This window comes from Bombina bombina, chromosome 2 (assembly GCF_027579735.1).
Source record: "Bombina bombina isolate aBomBom1 chromosome 2, aBomBom1.pri, whole genome shotgun sequence".
In the NCBI taxonomy this organism is placed as follows: Eukaryota; Metazoa; Chordata; class Amphibia; order Anura; family Bombinatoridae; genus Bombina; species Bombina bombina.
Genome location: NC_069500.1, coordinates 1,070,027,408 through 1,070,053,074, shown reverse-complemented (window position 1 = coordinate 1,070,053,074; position 25,667 = coordinate 1,070,027,408). Strand labels below are relative to the sequence as shown.

Genomic DNA, 25,667 nt, shown 5'->3' with positions numbered 1-25,667 from the left:
GGAACTTGTCCCGTCCACGGGGTGTATCTGCCAAGATTCCATGAGAAGTCAGCTAAGGGACACTCTCCTTCAATATAGGAATGATTTCCGTTCTCTCGCATTCCTTAGCATGAATAAAACCTAAAATTAACAACAACCATGATGCCATTCCAGAGTAGCTAAAACCTCCTTACGTAATAGCTGGAGGTGAACTAGCTTAAACCTGAAGATACTACTTGAGTATCAGCAGGAGGAATCATACTGTCAGAAACTGAGATTTTATCCTCAGAAGCTACTGAAGTATCCCCTCCCTCAGACATCTGGGAGGTGACCTCAGATAGCAACAACTGTGACAGAGACCTCGCTCGCTGAATGCTTAGTTTTCCTCTTGCGCTTTCCCTGCAGCATGGGAAAATCCGACAACGCACCCGAGACCAACTAGCATAAGCAGGAAGCGATGTCTTGCAAGATAACTCCAGAAGAAGTCTCTGAGGAATCGCAGGGCACTGGTAGAATGGATGCTGAGTTTTTAGGACACTTGAGGAGAAGGCTGCGTAACATATTGAAAATAAATATATAAGAAACTGCGCCTGGAATCTAATCTTAAAGCTCCTTCACAGGTAATCTTCCCTATAATTACCGTATACAATTACAAAGTGACAGAACAATATGGAGTAAAGGAGCGCTGTGAGCTAAATAAGATAGTCTGGAGACCTCTATACAGTTTTAACAAAAGTACATTTATTTAAAACATGAATAAAAATATATAATGCATTGGTATATGTTAGGGACGTCTCCCTGGATTTAAAATAAACAATGTTGTGTTATATAAAAACAATACAATATTAGGCGTTTTGGGTGATCTTTCTAAATAATTCCACCTTTCTAATTTTATTAACCTATTCCACCTTAGTAATATGGTGCCGCAGTTGTAGTGGCTTTTTTTCCCTCAGTATTGCTGTTTTCAATCATAAAGTAACAATGTCTCTCTTCATAATTCAATAAATTGTAATTATGTAATTCACTTGTCTTTACACTGTCTTTTGGTGTTTTCTATAACTTGTAGACTTGGCTGTAATATAGATAGTTCTATTTATGTATAAGGATGGGCTTACCGGGTCTTCTGACACATCTGTGTCTGATGGAATTGAGATGTTTCTTACCGGTGTATGTATTCTGCCTTTCCTCTTTGTATAAAGCAAGTTTCTTTGGTATCAAAACCTGGACCACGCTCTTTGGTATCGAAACCTGGACCACGCTCCTGCGTGTATGAGTTTCTTTTATGCTGCCGGCTTGAAGCAACTTTTAACCCTGCAGTTTGGGTTCTGTGTTTCCCGGGCAGCCTCCTGAAACAGGTATTCGCGATGCACGCCTCCAGCGCGTGTATGGGAACTCGGACTTGAATTCACAAACGGCCGTTTGTTTTAAACTTTCTTTCCCTCTGCTTCTTTTAAAGTGGGGTGAGTTTAATGGGTGTCCAGTTCTTTGTAGTGTAGAGAACGTCTACGCGTTTCGCCAATAGGCTTTATCAAGATCCGTCTTGTTCTGCCACAATACTGCATGCCACATATGCAATCGACCAAATACCCTACAACTATCACAACTTAAACTAGTTTTAATAGGAAATGTTTCATTAGTTACATTGGATTTAAGTTCAGTACATTTATTATCCAAAAATATGCAAGTTCCACACCAGGATTTCCCACATTTGAAAACACCCTTAGTAGCCCCAGGAAATGAGAGCAAATTATTTTTCCTCTGTTTGCTAATTTTAGTGGAAACCACTTACTGGGTGCCAAATCATTCTTCAGGGTTGGTGCCCTCTTGAATACACATATCGTTTTTTTCTCCAATACAATACTTTAGAATTGGATCCAGATACAAAATTAACCAATGTCTATTAAGAATTTTAATGATCTCTTTATAATTACTATTAAATTTAGTTATAAACTTGGTGGAACTACCGAATCTATTATTAACCCTACTGGTATGAACTTTCCTTTCAAAAAAATATTATCTATTCAGTGCAAGTACTCTTTCTTTACTCTCAGTAATATCTCTAGTATCATATTTCTTGTCTAAGAACCTTTTCTCTAATATCTTAGATTCACCCAAACAATTCTCAACATTGGAATAATTGCACCTAAAGCACAGAAATTGACTAAAGTGTATATTGTCCAACCATTTAGGATGGTGGTGACTGAGACGATTGATATAACTATTAGTATCCACCTGTTTAAAATAACTAGTGGAAATCAGTTTACCATCATTACCCCATTTTAATGTTACATCCAAAAAATTAATGGTCTCCTTTTCAATCAAATGAGAAAAAGAGATACCCCACACATTGAAATTAAGATGTTTAACAAAATCCAGTAACAATTCCTTGAAACCCCCTCAAATAAAAAAAAATAATCTATGAAACGCCCATAGAATACAACGCTTGCCCAAAACTTAGAAGTGTACAAAAAGCTCTGTTCGAAATACCCCATAAAAAGGTTAGCAAAACTTGGGGCATAGCACGTTCCCATGGCCGTTCCACAGATCTGAAGATAAAATTTATCTAAATAAACAAAATAATTATGGGTTAACTTGATAGAATCCAATAGGAAATCACATTGGATTTTAGGGAGAAAACAATCCAAATCAAGAAAATATTTTACTGCCATTTATCCCAAATCATGCTGTGCCTATTGCTAATAATGAAAGGTGGTGGATTAGCTGTGATGTCACTGCGCTCTACTCTAATATACAGCATGATGTATAGTTATATCAATTGCTGCAGTAACCACCATCCTAAATGGTTGGACAATATGCCCTTTAGTCAATTTCGGCGCATAAGGTGCAATTGTACCAATGTTGAGGATTTTTTGGGTGAATCTAAAATATTAGAGAAAAGGTTCTTAGACAAGAAATATAATCCTAGATCTATTACTGAGTGTAAAGAAAGAGTACTTGCACTGACTAGAGAATCTTTTTTGAAAGGAAAGTTCATACCAGTAGGTTTAATAATAGATTTGGTAATTCCACTAAGTTTATTACTAAATTTAATAGTAATTACAAAGAGATAATTAAAACTTTTAATAGACATTGGTCAATTTTGTCTCCGGATCCAATTCTAAAGGATTGTATTGGAGAAAAACCGATATATTTAATCAAGAAGGCACCGACCCTGAAGAATGCTTTGGCACCCAGTAAGGTGGTTTCCACTAAAATTAGCAAACAGAGGAAAAATAATTCTCTCTCATTTCTAGGGGCTACTAAGAGTGTTTTCAAATGTGGGAAATCCTGGTGTGGAACTTGCATATTTTTGGATAATAAATGTACTGAATATAAATCCAATGTAACTAATGAAACATTTCCTATCAAAACTAGGTTAAGTTGTGATAGTTGCTATGTAGTTTATTTGGTCGATTGCATATGTGGCATGCAGTATTGTGGCAGAACAAGTAAACCAGGGATGTGCAGTCATAGGAGGCAGGGCCTCCCCTGCCATATTGGGGCAAAGTTTAGTTCAATTTTAATAAATAAAAAATTGCCAAAAAAAAAAATTTGCTATTTTTTTTCCCACCCCATGTAGCGCTATGGAGAGGCAGGTACAGGACCACTTCTCTCCATAGCACTACATGGGTCATAGGAAAAGCCGTGCTGGAGCGCCACCTGTGTGCTGTCAAAATATTAGCACACAAAATTAAGACCAATAGGAGGCATCCCTCTTGATGCCTCCTAGCAAGGGAGCCAATCAGAGATGGTCATGTTCTCCTGGTAATTGACAGCACCAGGAGAACATGACCGGTGTTGATTGGCTCCCTGCGCATGCGCAAGGGAGCAGCATTGACAGCACGGTACTGGCGGGAAGAAGAGACTGCTGCCTCCTGTGACCTGTCATTTTTTTAGCCTGAACGGAGTCGTCTTGACTTGCTGTACTGCATCAATTTAAGAAGACTCTTAGATCAGCTGCTGCCTGTACCCTGCTGCCCTACTGTACCGGTAAGTACAAAATCCAACACACACACACACACAGTCACAACCCTAAATAGGAAATTCTGCCTAAACTAGATTTTAGTTTGTAGAGAGTCCAGATCCATTGAAGTTTATTGAATATGCAGCATGCAACATACAATTTGTATGTTGCATGCTGCATATTCAATAAACTTATTAACCATTACCTCTCACTCCAGGCCAGGGGGGAGCACTAAGGGCAGGGGTAAAACGACTAGCAGTGCAAAATGATTATTGGCAATGGCATAAATTAATCATTACGTATGCAGCCACAGCTTTTTATATTATTTAATGTGGCCACAAATACTGCACTGCCGTCTGTTTATCGGCCTTGTAGACAGCGCACCACGCTGATCAGTGTGCATGGGGTGGATTAGAGTGCCTAATTATGAGACACAATGGCAGGACAGGAACCCCTCAGCCGTCTCTCAGAGGTTAGTGCAGCGGCAGCACTCTCACTTCCCTGCTGAACCTGACATGTTGCACAATAACTTGAGGGGTGTACATTATCTTTTTGTCTAACATACCTGTGAAAGTTTAGGTATTTGTTCCACAAAGGCCTTTATACAATAGCCGTGACTTTCTTTGGATCCTTAAAGTTTTCAGGTTTGTAATGGGTTGGAGAGCTTGGTAATTTATTTAAATTGGTTGAGTTTCAAAAATACAGTGTTTCAGCTTGAACTCGACAGGGTTTACCATACTGAGTCCCAATTGTCCTACTATCCCGGAAAGGCATTTGTTCCTTACATTTTTTTAAAAGTCCTGCATTTTTCTTCCTAGCCAGCAGAGGGCGAGCATAGGTTACTGCCTGACAGAAAGCAGTTTCAGACCGTAGTCTTTAGTGTTGTCTATTCTTCAGAAGAATGCAGCAATGTGCCACTGAATCATTAGGCTATATACTCATGGCTATACTTATGTATAGCACCACTGATCCAGAAACTGCACAGTTGTGAATCTGAACTACTGAGTTAGCTGTAAGGAACATCAGAGCTGCAGGGAGCAGCTGAGTAGTTAATGTGAAGGTATGTCTAAGCTTGAAGTGTGTGTTATTGTTAATCTAAGTTTGCATGTTTTATTTTGGTTGTATGCTTGTTTATTGCATGTTCTAAAGCTTTTAATCAAGATGTGTGACTGTGTATGTCAGTGTGTGAATGAATGTGTGTGTGTTAGTGTATGTGTGTGTGTGTGTGTGTGTCTGCGTGTGTATGTCAATGTGATTTGTTTTATCCCATTGATGCTTGAAGTAAGGAGCAGATATTCCCCTGCAAGTTTCACACTACAATTTACTAGTTAGTAATACAGTGGGAAATTGACCAGGAAGCACCTTATGTTTGTGTGAAAGCAACAGATATCCCCATCGTTAAATATTTTTTGTATAGTTTAATACATACCCAGAAGTTATTGAAACATCTGAGATATAAGATTATTCAGGAGCATGTCATTTTTCTGGGCTTCTAAATTACTAGTACAACACTACAACTGCAAGCTCCTAAACTATCTGCCTGAAGTGGTGACAGTGAATGATTTGGTAATTGTGACATATGAAAGCTTTCACAGGTTTTAGATGTTTAGATATAAGTAATGTCTACAATTGTTCTATACAGTTCAGAGATATATTCACATATTTGGTTCAGAAAAGCAAGATTGCTATCTGGGGAGCTCCTAATTACCCAGACCGTCTAATATTGCACGTTGAGATAAGTGCTTGGAATCTGCAATTACCTTTCCCTAAGGGGTGATTCAGTATTGTGTTGGGGACCTTACTCCAGAGATAATACGCCATTGGAGCGCCTTCTTTTTTGTTCCTTTTACTATACAGATATCGTCTATCTTTTTGGAGAGCTGCCCTTTGGTGTGTGTTTGTCCATTGGAATTATCAGCCAGCTGTGTGGTGCCTCTGTGATTCTCGCTATCATTGGCCACAGTGTGAACTGAGTATCTTTATGCATTTCAAAACTGTATTCTACAATTTTACTGTAACAGTAGCAAACCTACCAGTACTAGAGTGGTAAAACCATATTCACAGTATTAGGAATATAGTCTCCTTTTAAGTATTTGTGTTAATATATTTTAAAGCAGTATATATTGTAACAAACAAAGAAGATCTGTCTGCCAGATAAATCAAGGGTGTAGGTGGACAATACTGCTGCATAAGTCACAGGTGTAGGTGGACAAGAATGATACCAAATGACAAACTTGCTACCATAAACTTTAATACATTCACCAGATGTAATTATCAGGGTTCTTTTATTTTGTAAAAGTTACATGTGTCAGTTCCTGCACATTAGCTGCCGTAACAGGCAACAAACTAGATTTATAGCAAACTGCACTTGACATTAAAGCACAAAGAATAATTTTCTTTTATACATTTTTATAATTGTATTTTGAATGCATTTTTCAATACAGTAACTGACTTAAGGTTAAAGGGAAATTAAATTTTTTATTTTTTGTAGCAAAAATGTGAGTTTTTTTGTAAAATGGGTGTATCTGTACTGATAAAAACCCTACTTTTGTGATTGTGGGCATCACTTATCAAAATTGTTGTGGAAGTTTTGCATATTAGCCAGTTAAAACCAATATAAAGTACATGTTAATGCAATACTGGTCTATCCCACAGACCAGTATTGCACCAACGCACTTTCTATACGTTTTAATTTTGGAAACAAAAAGCAGTGGATGAAGTTACATAGTGCTCTTCCATATGCATGATACAAAATGATTATTAGAGTGTAATGTCACTATAATAATATTTAGCAACATCAAAAATCTTTAAGTCTTAATAATTTTACTACGAGTTGATAAAACATTTGTTAGCATGTGGCCTGCTCCATAGTAGTTAAATAAAAGCCACTGCAAAACCTCTAACTATGAACATAAAGTGCTTTATCAAAGTTTTTGTAATAATTCATTACATACAGATGCACAATTTCAACCAATGTTTCTCCATTCTACCATATAAAGTATATTCTTGCTGTATCAGTTCTATGAAATTTTTAAAAAAACAAACTAGACGGAGATGTTGCAATATTAAATAACCTCCTTATTGTGCAATGTAACTGATACAAAAAAAGTTAATTCTCCTGATAGTATTAAAATGTCTCATAAATGAAATCTCAGTCTTAAGATTCCTCGTAATGGGCATAGCCACTAGCATATGTGTTGCCTAAATTCAAGTGACCAAATAGTTCTGATGCCTCATTATCTGAATCTTTTTCAGCATCTTCTTCACACTCTTCATCTTCCGCATCGTCATCCTCCTCTTCCTCATCGTAGTCATCATAGTCGTTATTTCCACCAGATGCCAGATTTTTCCAGTAATTTTCATAGCCGGAAGCACCATCTCCATCATCAGCCCCAGTCTGCCTTCCAAACTTTAGGGAACGTGCTAAGAACAGAAGAAATAAATGTCTTGCTTAGTGCTACTGAGTATGTAGCCCCCTATTTCAATGTATGCTTTTTTTGTTTCTAATAAAGATGTTGAAAATAGAACAAATTGTAATTGGGAAATAGCTTCATTTAGCATTAGAAAAAGAGCATAGAAAAGAATTAAATTGCTTAAGGTGAAAAATCAATACTATTTAAACATTTAACAGGATTTATTGCTCTCCTGGAGAAGTCATTGGTGCATTGCTCTGCATTTTTCTTGAGATACATGAGGGAAAAAATAACTATGCAGCTTTCAGGCTTATAAGAACTTAAGTGCAAATTTTAAAGGGCCATTATAATCGAAAAATTACATGCTCTTGTCTGTTAAAGCATATAATTGTAAGACTATCAACCCTGTAGGACTGTGTTTAACTCCTGCAATTGGGTTTGTAAGGGATTGGAAACTTTTCATGATTCCATGGACACTTAAACAGTTTATGTATTGTATAAAAAGTCTACACACCCCTGTTAAAATGTTAGGTTTCTGTGATGTAAAAAAATGTGACAAAGATAAATCATTTCAGAACTTTTTCCACCTTTAATGTGACCTATAAACTGTACAACTCAATTGAAAAACAAACTGAAATCTTTTAGGTAAAGGGAAATAAAAAAATAAACTAAATATGGTTGCATAAGTGTGCACACCCTTAAACTAATACTTTATTGAAGCACCTTTTGATTTTATTACAGCACTCAGTCTTTTTGGATAGGAGTTTTTCAGCATGGCACATCTTCACTTGGCAAGATTTGCCCACTCTTCTTTGCAAAAACACTCTAAATCTGTCAGAATGCGAGGGCATCTCCTGTGCACAGCCCTCTTCAGATCACCCCACAGATTTTGAATTGGATTCAGGTCTGGGCTCTGGCTCGACCATCCCAAAACTTTAATCTTCTTCTGGTGAAGCCATTCCTTTGTTGATTTGGATGTCTGCTTTGGGTCGTCATGCTGAAAGATGAAGTTCCTCTTCATGTTCAGCTTTCTAGCAGAAGCCTGAAGGTTTTGTGCCAATATTGTCTGGTATTTGGAACTGTTCATTATTCCCTCTACCTTGACTAAGGCCCCAGTTCTAGCTGAAAAACAACCCCAAAGCATGATGCTGACACCACCATGCTTCACTGTGGGTATGGTGTTCTTTTGGTTATATGCAGTGTTGTTTTTGCGCAAAACATATCTTTTGGAATTATGGCCAAAAAGTTCAACTTTGGTTTCATCCGACCAGAACACCTTTTGCAACATGCTTTTGGGAAACTTCAGATGTGTTTTTGCAAAATTTAGCCAGGCTTGGATGTTTTTTTTTGTAAGAAAAGGCTTCCGTCTTGCCACATGTACCACACAGCCAGTACTTGCCAGATATTCCTGCAGCTCCTTTAATGTTGCTGTAGGCCTCTTGGCAGCCTCCCAGACCAGTTTTCTTCTTGTCTTCATCAATTTTGGAGGGACATCCAGTTCTTGGTAATGTCACTGTTGCACCATATTTTCTTCACTTGATGACTGTCTTCACTGTGTTCCATGGTATATCTAATGCCTTGGAAATTCTTTTGTACCCTTCTCCTGACTGATACCTTTTAACAAAGAGATCCCTCTGATGCTTTAGACGCTCTCTACGGACCATGGCTTTTGCTGTAGGATGCGACTAACAAAATGTCAGGAAAGACCAACTAGAGCAGCTAAACTTTATTTGGGGTTAATCAGAGGCATTTTAAATGATGGCAGGTGTGTACTGACTCCTATTTAACATGATTTTGAATGTTATTGCTTAATTCTGAACACAGCTACATCCCCAGTTATAAGAGGGTGTTCACACTTATGCAACCATATTATTTTAGTTTTTTATTTCCCTTTACCTAAAAGATTTCAGTTTGTTTTTCAATTGAGTTGTACAGTTTATAGGTCACATTAAAAGTGGAAAAAGTTCTGAAATGATTTATCTTTGTCACATTTTTTTACATCACAGAAACCTGACATTTTAACAGGGGTGTGTAGGCTTTGTGTATATATATATATATATATATATATATATATTATAATCTCTCATATATATCTATATATATATCTATATATATATATATATATCTCTCTATATATATATATATGTATCTCTCTCTCTCTCTCTATATATATATATATATGTATCTCTCTCTCTCTATATCTATACACATACATACACACATACACCTTTAAGAAACAAGTTACACATATAATCACTCAGTTAGCTGTTCTCGCAGAGATACAAATGGAAGCACTGCTGTGAGAATCCTTCCTTGTTATGAGAAAACCCAAAACTTTCAGAATTAACAGGAAAAAGGGGGAAAAATAAATCAGTACAATGCAATTTGTTTCTAATTACACATAATTAAACATTTTATATTACAGTCTCAAATAGTTAAATGTCTCTTTAAATAAAAGCTATCCAAAGAAGGTTAGACATTTCTTCCAAAAATAATGAGAATAGGGATTTATTATCTGGTGCAACTGGAAAATGCTTACAAAAAAAAAAAGCAACTGGAGTGAAAAAATGGCATATTGAACAACTAAGTATATTAAAGAAATGGGAAAGATGAAAGCAAATGTAGATCTTACTTGACATGCTGAGATCCTTGGTCTGCTGAGTTTCATGGCCACATTTAGGACAGGGGGGCTCCTTGCCCTTTTCAGTTTTGAAAACTTTGCTTCGTGCATGATCATCACAAAAGCAGGCCTATACAAGCAGGAGAAAGCAACCATTTAAGTTGTCTTAAAAATTCACTAAAATAAAACTATTTGTTCTGAACAAAATGGTTTACTCTGTGTGTTGTTAAATTGTTATTGTTTAAAAAGAGAGATAATGCCTTTACTACCCATTCCCCAGCTTTGCACAGTCCCGGTCTAAGGCTCTGTGTCCTGTGTCCCGGAACTAGCCTCAAATGCCCCGGGCTAAGCGCTCCGCTGGCGCAGCAGTGACTCGAGCACAGACTTTAAAAAAAATAAGCTGGCCAGAGGAGCGCTTATCCCAGGGTTACTAACCGGGTAGGTGGAGCCTGCAGGAGAGACGGTCCTGTGACAGGGCATTGCATGCCCCCCCCCCTCAAACAAACACACGCATAGTCCACTGTCTAGCTCAGGCATTCCATTTCCAGCTGCTGTCTACGAACAGGTAACTGGGATTCTCGTTCCTCTGCTGTCCGTGACCCTCCTCGTTTTAAATAAAAAGATTGCCTTTTGGTGAAAAGACATCACGGTTAATGGTTTTCTTCTAAAAATCTAAGATTAAAAAAGGGGGCAACGTTTGAGCAGCACTTATTTTTCAATAGTGGTGTCGTCAAATGTTTACCCGTGGTATTAAGCAGGTTATTTTTATACCTTAGTTTTTTTTATACCTTCATAAGAGGTTATTATTATATTCATTTGATTTTATTTTGGGAACGTTTTAAGCCACATAACTCAGAACAATGAGATCTATCTGATAACGGCAGGATTAAATGTTTGTATTTTGTAAGTGGGATATTTATTTTGTTTGATTCATTTTTACAAAGAACCACTGACTACGCTGCTAAAATTAAGGCGATGCTAATTTTTATATTTGATTTGTTTGACAGTGATTCATTCACGTGTGAAGCTCACATTTACCTGTTCAGAACATGTGATTAGATATTCATTACAATATATTTATATTGATACACACACTAATACATTAGTACCTCAGACAACCACAAAAAAACAACTCTGCCCATTGTCATCGCAATTTCCCCCGCCAGAAAGTTCATATTTATGTTTGCTTTTGGTGTTTTGTATGATAAGAGGTATTTATATGATCTGAGTAATGCACCACAATTTGCCTGCCATCACACACAAAAATATAGCAGGTCTACTACAATAGAGGGTTACATAAGCTTCCCTGCTGTGTCATATATATATAATTTCATAATGAATTTGAGGCTGTGACAAGCCACGCCCAAACCATGCCCTCTCCACGCCCACTTAAAAAGTGTCCAGGAATTTTTTGGGCAAAAGGTGGCAACCCTATTTGCACTACCAACATTGTTATATTAATATACTTTTACCCATGTGATTACCCTTCTCTCAGTGCTATTTATAGACTTGCATTTTAGCCAGATAGTGCTGACTCATGAATAACTCCACAGGAGTGAGCACAATGGTATCTATATGGTGCACACATGAACTAGCAGTGTATTTCTGTAGAAAGCTATAAAAATGCAACAAGATGAAAGGCTGTCTGTAGTGGCTTAGAGACAGGCAGAAAATTAGAGGTTAAAAAAAGGTTACAAAGTTGGGGAATGAGTGGTAAAAGCGCTATTTTACTCCAAAATTTGTCATTTTTAAAAAGATATATGGCGCTTTTACCACTCATTTCCCAGTCCTTTAATTTACATTTTGCCTCTGGCTGCAGAAGGAGGGTTTACAAGAGATGTAACCAAAAAAAATATTCTAGATTTGCAAAAATAACATAATTTATGCTTACCTGATAAATTCCTTTCTTCTGTAGTGTGATAAGTCCACGGGTCATCATTACTTCTGGGATATTACTCCTCCCCAACAGGAAGTGCAAGAGGATTCACCCAGCAGAGCTGCATATAGCTCCTCCCCCCTACGTCACTCCCAGTCATTCGACCAAGGACCAACGAGAAAGGAAAAGCCAAGGGTGAAGTGGTGACTGGAGTATAAATTAAAAAATATTTACCTGCCTTAAAAACAGGGCGGGCCGTGGACTGATCACACTACAGAAGAAAGGAATTTATCAGGTAAGCATAAATTATGTTTTCTTCTGTTAAGTGTGATCAGTCCACGGGTCATCATTACTTCTGGGATACCAATACCAAAGCAAAAGTACACGGATGACGGGAGGGATAGGCAGGCTCTTTATACAGAAGGAACCACTGCCTGAAGAACCTTTCTCCCAAAAATAGCCTCCGATGAAGCAAAAGTGTCAAATTTGTAAAATTTGGAAAAAGTATGAAGCGAAGACCAAGTTGCAGCCTTGCAAATCTGCTCAACAGAGGCCTCATTCTTGAAGGCCCAAGTGGAAGCCACAGCTCTAGTAGAATGAGCTGTAATTCTTTCAGGAGGCTGCTGTCCAGCAGTCTCATAAGCTAAACGAATTATGCTACGAAGCCAAAAAGAAAGAGAGGTAGCAGAAGCTTTTTGACCTCTCCTCTGCCCAGAGTAAACGACAAACAGAGAAGACGTTTGTCGAAATTCTTTAGTTGCCTGTAAGTAAAATTTTAGAGCACGGACTACATCCAGGTTGTGCAGTAGACGTTCCTTCTTCGAAGAAGGATTTGGGAACAAAGAAGGAACAACAATCTCTTGATTGATATTCCTGTTAGTAACTACCTTAGGTAAGAACCCAGGTTTAGTACGCAGAACTACCTTATCCGAATGAAAAATCAAATAAGGAGAATCACAATGTAAGGCTGATAATTCAGAGACTCTTCGAGCCGAGGAAATAGCCATTAAAAATAGAACTTTCCAAGATAACAACTTTATATCAATGGAATGAAGGGGTTCAAACGGAACGCCCTGTAAAACATTAAGAACAAGGTTTAAACTCCATGGTGGAGCAACAGTTTTAAACACAGGCTTAATCCTGGCCAAAGCCTGACAAAAAGCCTGGACGTCAGGAACTTCTGACAGACGTTTGTGTAACAGAATGGACAGAGCTGAGATCTGTCCCTTTAATGAACTAGCAGATAAACCCTTTTCTAAACCTTCTTGTAGAAAAGACAATATCCTAGGAATCCTAACCTTACTCCAAGAGTAACCTTTGGATTCACACCAATATAGGTATTTACGCCATATCTTATGGTAAATCTTTCTGGTAACAGGCTTCCTAGCCTGTATTAAGGTATCAATAACTGACTCAGAAAACCCACGTCTTGATAAAATCAAGCGTTCAATTTCCAAGCAGTCAGCTTCAGAGAAGTTAGATTTTGATGTTTGAAGGGACCCTGTATCAGAAGGTCCTGTTTCAGAGGTAGAGACCAAGGTGGACAGGATGACATGTCCACCAGGTCTGCATACCAAGTCCTGCGTGGCCACGCAGGTGCTATTAGAATCACTGATGCTCTCTCTTGTTTGATTCTGGCAATCAATCGAGGAAGCATCGGGAAGGGTGGAAACACGTAAGCCATCCTGAAGTCCCAAGGTGCTGTCAGGGCATCTATCAGGACTGCTCCTGGATCCCTGGATCTGGACCCGTAACGAGGAAGCTTGGCGTTCTGTCGAGACGCCATGAGATCTATCTCTGGTTTGCCCCAACGTTGAAGTATTTGGGCAAAGACCTCCGGATGGAGTTCCCACTCCCCCGGATGAAAAGTCTGACGACTTAAGAAATCCGCCTCCCAGTTCTCCACTCCCGGGATGTGGATTGCTGACAGGTGGCAAGAGTGAGACTCTGCCCAGCAAATTATCTTTGATACTTCCATCATAGCTAGGGAGCTTCTTGTCCCTCCCTGATGGTTGATGTAAGCTACAGTCGTGATGTTGTCCGACTGAAATCTGATGAACCCCCGAGTTGTCAACTGGGGCCAAGCCAGGAGGGCATAGAGAACTGCTCTCAATTCCAGAATGTTTATTGGCAGGAGACTCTCCTCCTGACTCCATTGTCCCTGAGCCTTCAGAGAATTCCAGACGGCACCCCAACCTAGAAGGCTGGCGTCTGTTGTTACAATTGTCCAGTCTGGTCTGCTGAATGGCATCCCCCTGGACAGATGTGGCCGAGAAAGCCACCATAGAAGAGAATTTCTGGTCTCTTGATCCAGATTCAGAGAAGGGGATAAGTCTGAGTAATCCCCATTCCACTGACTTAGCATGCACAGTTGCAGTGGTCTGAGGTGTAAGCGTGCAAAGGGTACTATGTCCATTGCCGCTACCATTAAGCCGATTACCTCCATGCATTGAGCCACTGACGGGTGTTGAATGGAATGAAGGGTGCGGCAAGCACTTTGAAGTCTTGTTAGCCTGTCCTCTGTCAGGTAAATCTTCATTTCTACAGAATCTATAAGAGTCCCCAGGAAGGGAACTCTTGTGAGTGGAACGAGTGAACTTTTCTTTTCGTTCACCTTCCATCCATGTGACCTTAGAAATGCCAGTACTAACTCTGTATGAGACTTGGCAGTTTGAAAGCTTGAAGCTTGTATCAGAATGTCGTCTAGGTATGGAGCTACCGAGATTCCCCGCGGTCTTAGTACCGCCAGAAGAGCACCCAGAACCTTTGTGAAGATTCTTGGAGCTGTAGCCAATCCGAATGGAAGAGCCACAAACTGGTAATGCCTGTCTAGGAAGGCAAACCTTAGGTACCGGTAATGATCTTTGTGAATCGGTATGTGAAGGTAAGCATCTTTTAAATCTACAGTGGTCATGTACTGACCCTCTTGGATCATAGGTAAAATTGTCCGAATAGTCTCCATCTTGAACGATGGAACTCTTAGGAATTTGTTTAGGATCTTTAAGTCCAGGATTGGTCTGAAAGTTCCCTCTTTTTTGGGAACCACAAACAGATTTGAGTAAAACCCCTGTCCCTGTTCCGATCGTGGAACTGGATGGATTACTCCCATTAACAAGAGCTCTTGTACGCAGCGTAGAAACGCCTCTTTCTTTGTCTGGATTGTTGACAACCTTGACAGATGAAATCTCTCTCTTGGAGGAGAGTATTTGAAGTCCAGAAGGTATCCCTGAGATATTATCTCTAGCGCCCAGGGATCCTGAACATCTCTTGCCCAAGCCTGGGCGAAGAGAGAAAGTCTGCCCCCCACTAGATCCGATCCCGGATCGGGGGCCCTCAATTCATGCTGTTTTAGGGGCAGCAGCAGGTTTCCTGGTCTGCATGCCCATGTTCCAGGACTGGTTAGGTTTCCAGCCTTGTCTGTAGCGAGCAACAGCTCCTTCCTGTTTTGGTGCAGAGGAAGTTGATGCTGCTCCTGCTTTGAAATTACGAAAGGAACGAAAATTAGACTGTCTAGCCTTAGCTTTGGCTTTGTCCTGAGGCAGGGCATGGCCTTTACCTCCTGTAATGTCAGCGATAATCTCTTTCAACCCGGGCCCGAATAAGGTCTGCCCTTTGAAAGGTATAATAAGCAATTTAGACTTAGAAGTAACATCAGCTGACCAGGATTTTAGCCACAGCGCCCTGCGTGCCTGAATGGCGAATCCTGAATTCTTTGCCGTAAGTTTAGTAAGATGTACTACGGCCTCCGAAATGAATGAATTAGCTAGTTTAAGGACTCTAAGCCTGTCCGTAATGTCGTCCAGAGTAGCTGAACTAATGTTCTCTTCCAGAGACTCAATCCAGAATGCCGCTGCAGCCGTGATCGGCGCAATGCATGCAAGGGGTTGCAATATAAAACCTTGTTGAACAAACATTTTCTTAAGGTAACCCTCCAATTTTTTATCCATTGGATCTGAAAAAGCACAGCTATCCTCCACCGGGATAGTGGTACGCTTAGCTAAAGTAGAAACTGCTCCCTCCACCTTAGGGACCGTTTGCCATAAGTCCCGTGTGGTGGCGTCTATTGGAAACATTTTTCTAAATATCGGAGGGGGTGAGAACGGCACACCGGGTCTATCCCACTCCTTAGTAACAATTTCAGTAAGTCTCTTAGGTATAGGAAAAACCTCAGTACTCGCCGGTACCGCAAAATATTTATCCAACCTACACATTTTCTCTGGTATTGCAACTGTGTTACAATCATTCAGAGCCGCTAACACCTCCCCTAGTAATACACGGAGGTTTTCCAGTTTAAATTTAAAATTTGAAATATCTGAATCCAGTCTGTTTGGATCAGAACCGTCACCCACAGAATGAAGTTCTCCGTCCTCATGTTCTGCCACCTGTGACGCAGTGTCTGACATGGCCCTAATATTATCAGCGCACTCTGTTCTCACCCCAGAGTGATCACGCTTACCTCTTAGTTCTGGTAATTTAGCCAAAACTTCAGTCATAACAGTAGCCATATCCTGTAATGTGATTTGTAATGGCCGCCCAGATGTACTCGGCGCTACAATATCACGCACCTCCCGAGCGGGAGATGCAGGTACTGACACGTGAGGCGAGTTAGTCGGCATAACTCTCCCCTCGTTGTTTGGTGAAATTTGTTCAATTTGTACAGATTGACTTTTATTTAAAGTAGCATCAATACAGTTAGTACATAAATTTCTATTGGGCTCCACTTTGGCATTGCAACAAATGACACAGGTATCATCCTCTGAATCAGACATGTTTAGCACACTAGCAAATAAACTTGCAACTTGGAATACAATTCAATTAGAATAATATTAAAAACGTACTGTGCCTTTAAGAAGCGCAGAAGATCTATGACAGTTGAAAATTAATAAATTGAAACAGTTATAGCCTCAATCCTTGTAAACAACACAACTTTAGCAAAGGTTTAATCCCATTAGCAAAGATAACAAATTCTGAAAGCAGGAAACAAATTACAGAATAAACGTTTTTTATCTCAGTCAACTATAATTCTCACAGCTCTGCTGAGAGAAATTACCTCCCTCAAAATAAGTTTTGAAGACCCCTGAGCTCTGTAGAGATGAACCGGATCATGCAGGAAATACAATGAGCTGCTGACTGAAATATCTGATGCGTAGCAAAAGCGCCAAAAAAACGGCCCCTCCCCCTCACACACAGCAGTGAGAGAGAACAGAAACTGTCAGAAAAAAGATTAAGCAACTGCCAAGTGGAAAAATAGTGCCCAAACATTTATTCACTCAGTACCTCAGCAAATGAAAACGATTTTACATTCCAGCAAAAACGTTGAACATAATTTCTAGTTATTAAACAGCTTTATGTACTTCTTACAGTGTAATTCTAGTGAAGTACCATTCCCCAGAATACTGAAGTGTAAAGTATACATACATGACATTATATCGGTATGGCAGGATTTTCTCATCAATTCCATTGTCAGAAAATAAAAGCTGCTACATACCTCTATGCAGATTCATCTGCCCGCTGTCCCCTGATCTGAAGTTTACCTCTGCTCAGATGGCCGAGAAACAGCAATATGATCTTAACTACTCCGGCTAAAATCATAGCAAAAACTCTGGTAGATTCTTCTTCAAACTCTGCCAGAGAGGTAATAACACACTCCGGTGCTATTTTAAAATAACAAACTTTTGATTGAAGATATAAAACTAAGTATAATCACCATAGTCCTCTCACACATCCTATCTAGTCGTTGGGTGCAAGAGAATGACTGGGAGTGACGTAGGGGGGAGGAGCTATATGCAGCTCTGCTGGGTGAATCCTCTTGCACTTCCTGTTGGGGAGGAGTAATATCCCAGAAGTAATGATGACCTGTGGACTGATCACACTTAACAGAAGAAAACTGTATATGCTTTGAAAGCACATTTTGCATGCAGATATGTTCAATGCAGTAAACAGCTCATTTACATTACGCATATACATAGGAAACGGTCTACAATTAAAAGGGACATGAAACCCCAAACAATTCTTTCATGATTCAGATAGAACATACAATTTTAAACAACTTTTCAATTTACTTCTGTTAACTAATCTGCTTTTTTTTGGTATCCTTAGTAGTAGGAGCAGCAATGCACTACTGGATGCCGCTAAACACATTGGGTGAGCCAATGGCGAGGCATATATGTGTAGCCACCAATCAGCAGCTGCTCTGCCTACCTAGGTATCTTGTTCAACAAGGGATACCAAGAACATAACAAATTAGATAATAGAAGTAATTTGGAAAGTTACTTAACCCCTTAACGACCGAGGACGTGCAGGGTACGTCCTCAAAAAAAAGGCAGTTAATGCCTGAGAACGTACCCTGCACGTCCTCGGTGTGGAAAGCAGCTGGAAGCGATCCTGCTCGCTTCCAGCTGCTTTCCGGTTATTGCAGTGATGCCTCGATATGGAGGCATCCTGCAATAACATTTTTAAGCCATCCGGTGCAGAGAGAGCCACTCTTAAAAGGTTAAAAAAATGTACAAAATCAGATAAAAAACGCATCAGTTAGGTGGTGGGGGTTGGTCTGTGGGGAGGGGGAAGCTACACTACAGAAAAACCGGGGGAAAAAATAAAAAAACACATATTTTCTTGCAAACTGGGTACTGGCAGACAGCTGCCAGTACCAAAGATGGCCCCCAATAAGGCAGAGGGGAGGGTTAGAGAGCGGTTTTGGGGGGGATCAGGGAGGTTGGGGGCTAAGGGGGGGATCCTACACAGTAGCATATGTAAATATGCTAAAACATTTTTTTATTATTTTTAAAAACCCTTTTATTTTAGTACTGGCAGACTTTCTGCCAGTACTTAAGATGGCGGGGACAATTGTGGGGTGGGGGAGGGAAGGGAGCTGTTTGGGAGGGATCAGGGGGTGGGATGTGTCAGGTGGGAGGCTGATCTCTACACTAAAGCTAAAATTAACCCTGCAAGCTTCCTACAAACTCCCTAATTAACCCCTTCACTGCTAGCCATAATACACGTGTGAGGCGCAGCAGCATTTAGCGGCCTTCTAATTACCAGAAAGCAACTCCAAAGTCATATATGTCTGCTATTTCTGAACAAAGGGGATCCCAGAGAAGCATTTACAACCATTTGTGCCATAATTGCACAAGCTGTTTGTAAATGATTTCAGTAAGAAACCTAAAATTGTGAAAAATTTAAAGTTTTTTTTAATTTGATCGCATTTGGCGGTGAAATGGTGGCATGAAATATACCAAAATGGGCCTAGATCAATACTTGGGGTCGTCTACTACACTAAAGCTAAAATTAACCCTATAAGCTCCCTAAAAGCTCCCTAATTAACCCCTTAACTGCTGGGCATAATACACGTGTGGTGCGCAGTGGCATTTAGCGGCCTTCTAATTACCAAAAAGCAATGCCAAAGCCATATATGTCTGCTATTTCTGAACAAAGGGGATCCCAGAGAAGCATTTACAACCATTTATGCCATAATTGCACAAGCTGTTTGTAAATAATTTCAGTGAGAAACCGAAAGTTTGTGAAAAAATTTGTGAAAAAGTGAACAATTTTTTGTATTTGATCGCATTTGGCGGTGAAATGGTGGTATGAAATATACCAAAATTGGCCTAGATCAATACTTTGGTATGTCTACAAAAAAAAATATATATATACATGTCATGGGATATTCAGGGATTCCTGAAAGATATTAGTGTTCTAATGTAACTAGCGCTAATTTTTTAAAAAAATGGTTTGGAAATAGCAAAGTGCTACTTGTGTTTATGGCCCTATAACTTGCAAAAAAAGCAAAGAAGATGTAAACATTGGGTATTTCTAAACTCAGGACAAAATTTAGAAGCTATTTAGCATGGGTGTTTTTTGGTGGTTGTAGATATGTAACAGAGTTTGGGGGTCAAAGTTAGAAAAAGTGTGTTTTTTTCCATTTTTCCTCATATTTTATAATTTTTTTTATAGTAAATTAAAAGATATGATGAAAATAATGGTATCTTTAGAAAGTCCATTTAATGGCGAGAAAAACGGTATATAATATGTGTGGGTACAGTAAATGAGCAAGAGGAAAATTACAGCTAAACACAAGCACTGCAGAAATGTAAAAAACATAATTTATGCTTACCTGATAAATTCCTTTCTTCTGTAGTGTGATCAGTCCACGGGTCATCATTACGTCTGGGATATTACTCCTCCCCAACAGGAAGTGCAAGAGGATTCACCCAGCAGAGCTGCATATAGCTCCTCCCCTCTACGTCACTCCCAGTCATTCGACCAAGGACTAACGAGAAAGGAAAAGCCAAGGGTGAAGTGGTGACTGGAGTATAAATTAAAAAATATTTACCTGCCTTAAAAACAGGGCGGGCCGTGGACTGATCACACTACAGAAGAAAGGAATTTATCAGGTAAGCATAAATTATGTTTTCTTCTGTTAAGTGTGATCAGTCCACGGGTCATCATTACTTCTGGGATACCAATACCAAAGCAAAAGTACACGGATGACGGGAGGGATAGGCAGGCTCTTTATACAGAAGGAACCACTGCCTGAAGAACCTTTCTCCCAAAAATAGCCTCCGATGAAGCAAAAGTGTCAAATTTGTAAAATTTGGAAAAAGTATGAAGCGAAGACCAAGTTGCAGCCTTGCAAATCTGTTCAACAGAGGCCTCATTCTTGAAGGCCCAAGTGGAAGCCACAGCTCTAGTAGAATGAGCTGTAATTCTTTCAGGAGGCTGCTGTCCAGCAGTCTCATAAGCTAAACGAATTATGCTACGAAGCCAAAAAGAAAGAGAGGTAGCGGAAGCTTTTTGACCTCTCCTCTGCCCAGAGTAAATGACAAACAGAGAAGACGTTTGTCGAAATTCCTTAGTTGCCTGTAAGTAAAATTTTAGAGCACGGACTACATCCAGGTTGTGCAGTAGACGTTCCTTCTTTGAAGAAGGATTTGGGCATAAAGAAGGAACAACAATCTCTTGATTGATATTCCTGTTAGTAACTACCTTAGGTAAGAACCCAGGTTTAGTACGCAGGACTACCTTATCCGAATGAAAAATCAAATAAGGAGAATCACAATGTAAGGCTGATAATTCAGAGACTCTTCGAGCCGAGGAAATAGCCATTAAAAATAGAACTTTCCAAGATAACAACTTTATATCAATGGAATGAAGGGGTTCAAACGGAACGCCCTGTAAAACATTAAGAACAAGGTTTAAACTCCATGGTGGAGCAACAGTTTTAAACACAGGCTTAATTCTGGCCAAAGCCTGACAAAAAGCCTGGACGTCAGGAACTTCTGACAGACGTTTGTGTAACAGAATGGACAGAGCTGAGATCTGTCCCTTTAATGAACTAGCAGATAAACCCTTTTCTAAACCTTCTTGTAGAAAAGACAATATCCTAGGAATCCTAACCTTACTCCAAGAGTAACCTTTGGATTCACACCAATATAGGTATTTACGCCATATCTTATGGTAAATCTTTCTGGTAACAGGTTTCCTAGCCTGTATTAAGGTATCAATAACTGACTCAGAAAATCCACGTCTTGATAAAATCAAGCGTTCAATTTCCAAGCAGTCAGCTTCAGAGAAGTTAGATTTTGATGTTTGAAGGGACCCTGTATCAGAAGGTCCTGTTTCAGAGGTAGAGACCAAGGTGGACAGGATGACATGTCCACCAGGTCTGCATACCAAGTCCTGCGTGGCCACGCAGGTGCTATTAGAATCACTGATGCTCTCTCTTGTTTGATTCTGGCAATCAATCGAGGAAGCAACGGGAAGGGTGGAAACACGTAAGCCATCCTGAAGTCCCAAGGTGCTGTCAGAGCATCTATCAGGACTGCTCCTGGATCCCTGGATCTGGACCCGTAACGAGGAAGCTTGGCGTTCTGTCGAGACGCCATGAGATCTATCTCTGGTTTGCCTCAACGTTGAAGTATTTGGGCAAAGACCTCCGGATGAAGTTCCCACTCCCCCGGATGAAAAGTCTGACGACTTAAGAAATCCGCCTCCCAGTTCTCCACTCCCGGGATGTGGATTGCTGACAGGTGGCAAGAGTGAGACTCTGCCCAGCAAATTATCTTTGATACTTCCATCATAGCTAGGGAGCTTCTTGTCCCTCCCTGATGGTTGATGTAAGCTACAGTCGTGATGTTGTCCGACTGAAACCTGATGAACCCCCGAGTTGTCAACTGGGGCCAAGCCAGGAGGGCATTGAGAACTGCTCTCAATTCCAGAATGTTTATTGGCAGGAGACTCTCCTCCTGACTCCATTGTCCCTGAGCCTTCAGAGAATTCCAGACGGCACCCCAACCTAGAAGGCTGGCGTCTGTTGTTACAATTGTCCAGTCTGGTCTGCTGAATGGCATCCCCCTGGACAGATGTGGCCGAGAAAGCCACCATAGAAGAGAATTTCTGGTCTCTTGATCCAGATTCAGAGAAGGGGATAAGTCTGAGTAATCCCCATTCCACTGACTTAGCATGCACAGTTGCAGTGGTCTGAGGTGTAAGCGTGCAAAGGGTACTATGTCCATTGCCGCTACCATTAAGCCGATTACCTCCATGCATTGAGCCACTGACGGGTGTTGAATGGAATGAAGGGTGCGGCAAGCACTTTGAAGTCTTGTTAGCCTGTCCTCTGTCAGGTAAATCTTCATTTCTACAGAATCTATAAGAGTCCCCAGGAAGGGAACTCTTGTGAGTGGAACGAGTGAACTTTTCTTTTCGTTCACCTTCCATCCATGTGACCTTAGAAATGCCAGCACTAACTCTGTATGAGACTTGGCAGTTTGAAAGCTTGAAGCTTGTATCAGAATGTCGTCTAGGTATGGAGCTACCGAGATTCCCCGCGGTCTTAGTACCGCCAGAAGAGCACCCAGAACCTTTGTGAAGATTCTTGGAGCTGTAGCCAATCCGAATGGAAGAGCCACAAACTGGTAATGCCTGTCTAGGAAGGCAAACCTTAGGTACCGATAATGATCTTTGTGAATCGGTATGTGAAGGTAAGCATCTTTTAAATCTACAGTGGTCATGTATTGACCCTCTTGGATCATAGGTAAAATTGTCCGAATAGTCTCCATCTTGAACGATGGAACTCTTAGGAATTTGTTTAGGATCTTTAAGTCCAGGATTGGTCTGAAAGTTCCCTCTTTTTTGGGAACCACAAACAGATTTGAGTAAAACCCCTGTCCCTGTTCCGATCGTGGAACTGGATGGATTACTCCCATTAACAAGAGCTCTTGTACGCAGCGTAGAAACGCCTCTTTCTTTGTCTGGATTGTTGACAATCTTGACAGATGAAATCTCTCTCTTGGAGGAGAGTATTTGAAGTCCAGAAGGTATCCCTGAGATATTATCTCTAGCGCCCAGGGATCCTGAACATCTCTTGCCCAAGCCTGGGCGAAGAGAGAAAGTCTGCCCCCCACTAGATCCGATCCCGGATCGGGGGCCCTCAATTCATGCTGTTTTAGGGGCAGCAGCAGGTTTCCTAGTCTGCTTGCCCTTGTTCCAGGACTGGTTAGGTTTCCAGCCTTGTCTGTAGCGAGCAACAGCTCCTTCCTGTTTTGGTGCAGAGGAAGTTGATGCTGCTCCTGCTTTGAAATTACGAAAGGAACGAAAATTAGACTGTCTAGTCTTGGCTTTGGCTTTGTCCTGAGGCAGGGCATGGCCTTTACCTCCTGTAATGTCAGCGATAATCTCTTTCAACCCGGGCCCGAATAAGGTCTGCCCTTTGAAAGGTATATTAAGCAATTTAGACTTAGAAGTAACATCAGCTGACCAGGATTTTAGCCACAGCGCCCTGCGTGCCTGAATGGCGAATCCTGAATTTTTCGCCGTAAGTTTAGTAAGATGTACTACGGCCTCCGAAATTAATGAATTAGCTAGTTTAAGGACTCTAAGCCTGTCCGTAATGTCGTCCAGAGTAGCTGAACCAATGTTCTCTTCCAGAGACTCAATCCAGAATGCCGCTGCAGCCGTGATCGGCGCAATGCATGCAAGGGGTTGCAATATAAAACCTTGTTGAACAAACATTTTCTTAAGGTAACCCTCTAACTTTTTATCCATTGGATCTGAAAAAGCACAGCTATCCTCCACCGGGATAGTGGTACGCTTAGCTAAGGTAGAAACTGCTCCCTCCACCTTAGGGACCGTTTGCCATAAGTCCCTTGTGGTGGCGTCTATTGGAAACATTTTTCTAAATATCGGAGGGGGTGAGAACGGCACACCGGGTCTATCCCACTCCTTAGTAACAATTTCAGTAAGTCTCTTAGGTATAGGAAAAACCTCAGTACTCGTCGGTACCGCAAAATATTTATCCAACCTACACATTTTCTCTGGTATTGCAACTGTGTTACAATCATTCAGAGCCGCTAACACCTCCCCTAGTAATACACGGAGGTTTTCCAGTTTAAATTTAAAATTTGAAATATCTGAATCCAGTCTGTTTGGATCAGAACCGTCACCCACAGAATGAAGTTCTCCGTCCTCATGTTCTGCCACCTGTGACGCAGTGTCTGACATGGCCCTAATATTATCAGCGCACTCTGTTCTCACCCCAGAGTGATCACGCTTACCTCTTAGTTCTGGTAATTTAGCCAAAACCTCAGTCATAACAGTAGCCATATCCTGTAATGTGATTTGTAATGGCCGCCCAGATGTACTCGGCGCTACAATATCACGCACCTCCCTCTGAGCGGGAGATGTAGGTACTGACACGTGAGGCGAGTTAGTCGGCATAACTCTCCCCTCGTTGTTTGGTGAAATTTGTTCAATTTGTACAGATTGACTTTTATTTAAAGTAGCATCAATACAGTTAGTACATAAATTTCTATTGGGCTCCACTTTGGCATTGCAACAAATGACACAGGTATCATCCTCTGAATCAGACATGTTTAACACACTAGCAAATAAACTTGCAACTTGGAAATACAATTCAATTAGAATAATATTAAAATGTACTGTGCCTTTAAGAAGCACAGAAGATCTATGATAGTTGAAAATTAATAAATTGAAACAGTTATAGCCTCAATCCTTGTAAACAACACAACTTTAGCAAAGGTTTAATCCCATTAGCAAAGATAACAAATTCTGAAAGCAGGAAACAAATTACAGAATAAACGTTTTTTATCTCAGTCAAACTATAATTCTCACAGCTCTGCTGAGAGAAATTACCTCCCTCAAAATAAGTTTTGAAGACCCCTGAGCTCTGTAGAGATGAACCGGATCATGCAGGGAATACAATGAGTTGCTGACTGAAATATTTGATGCATAGAAAAAGCGCCAAAAAACGGCCCCTCCCCCTCACACACAGCAGTGAGGGAGAACAGAAACTGTCAGAAAAACAGATTAAGCAACTGCCAAGTGGAAAAATAGTGCCCAAACATTTATTCACACAGTACCTCAGCAAATGAAAACGATTTTACATTCCAGCAAAAACGTTAAACATAATCTCTAGTTATTAAACAGCTTTATGTATTTCTTACAGTGTAATTCTAGTGAAGTACCATTCCCCAGAATACTGAAGTGTAAAGTATACATACATGACATTATATCGGTATGGCAGGATTTTCTCATCAATTCCATTGTCAGAAAATAAAAACTGCTACATACCTCTATGCAGATTCATCTGCCCGCTGTCCCCTGATCTGAAGTTTACCTCACTCCTCAGATGGCCGAGAACAGCAATATGATCTTAACTACTCCGGCTAAAATCATAGCAAAACTCTGGTAGATTCTTCTTCAAACTCTGCCAGAGAGGTAATAACACACTCCGGTGCTATTTTAAAATAACAAACTTTTGATTGAAGATATAAAACTAAGTATAATCACCATAGT

At 40.3% G+C, this 25,667-nt stretch overlaps 1 protein-coding gene across 1 annotated transcript in view; it reads right to left on the bottom strand.

Moving 5' to 3' along the window:
* Nucleotides 1–6,211: 6,211 nt before the first annotated feature.
* Nucleotides 6,212–25,667, bottom strand: part of ZNF330 (zinc finger protein 330) — a 49,456-nt gene continuing 30,000 nt past the window's right edge. The window contains exons 9-10 of the mRNA XM_053703698.1: nt 9,989–10,106; nt 6,212–7,366 (exon numbers count right to left, since the gene is read on the bottom strand). Coding sequence (XP_053559673.1) covers nt 7,101–7,366; nt 9,989–10,106 — 384 coding nt within the window. The 3' untranslated portion in view covers nt 6,212–7,100. The remainder of the gene's footprint in view (nt 7,367–9,988; nt 10,107–25,667) is intronic.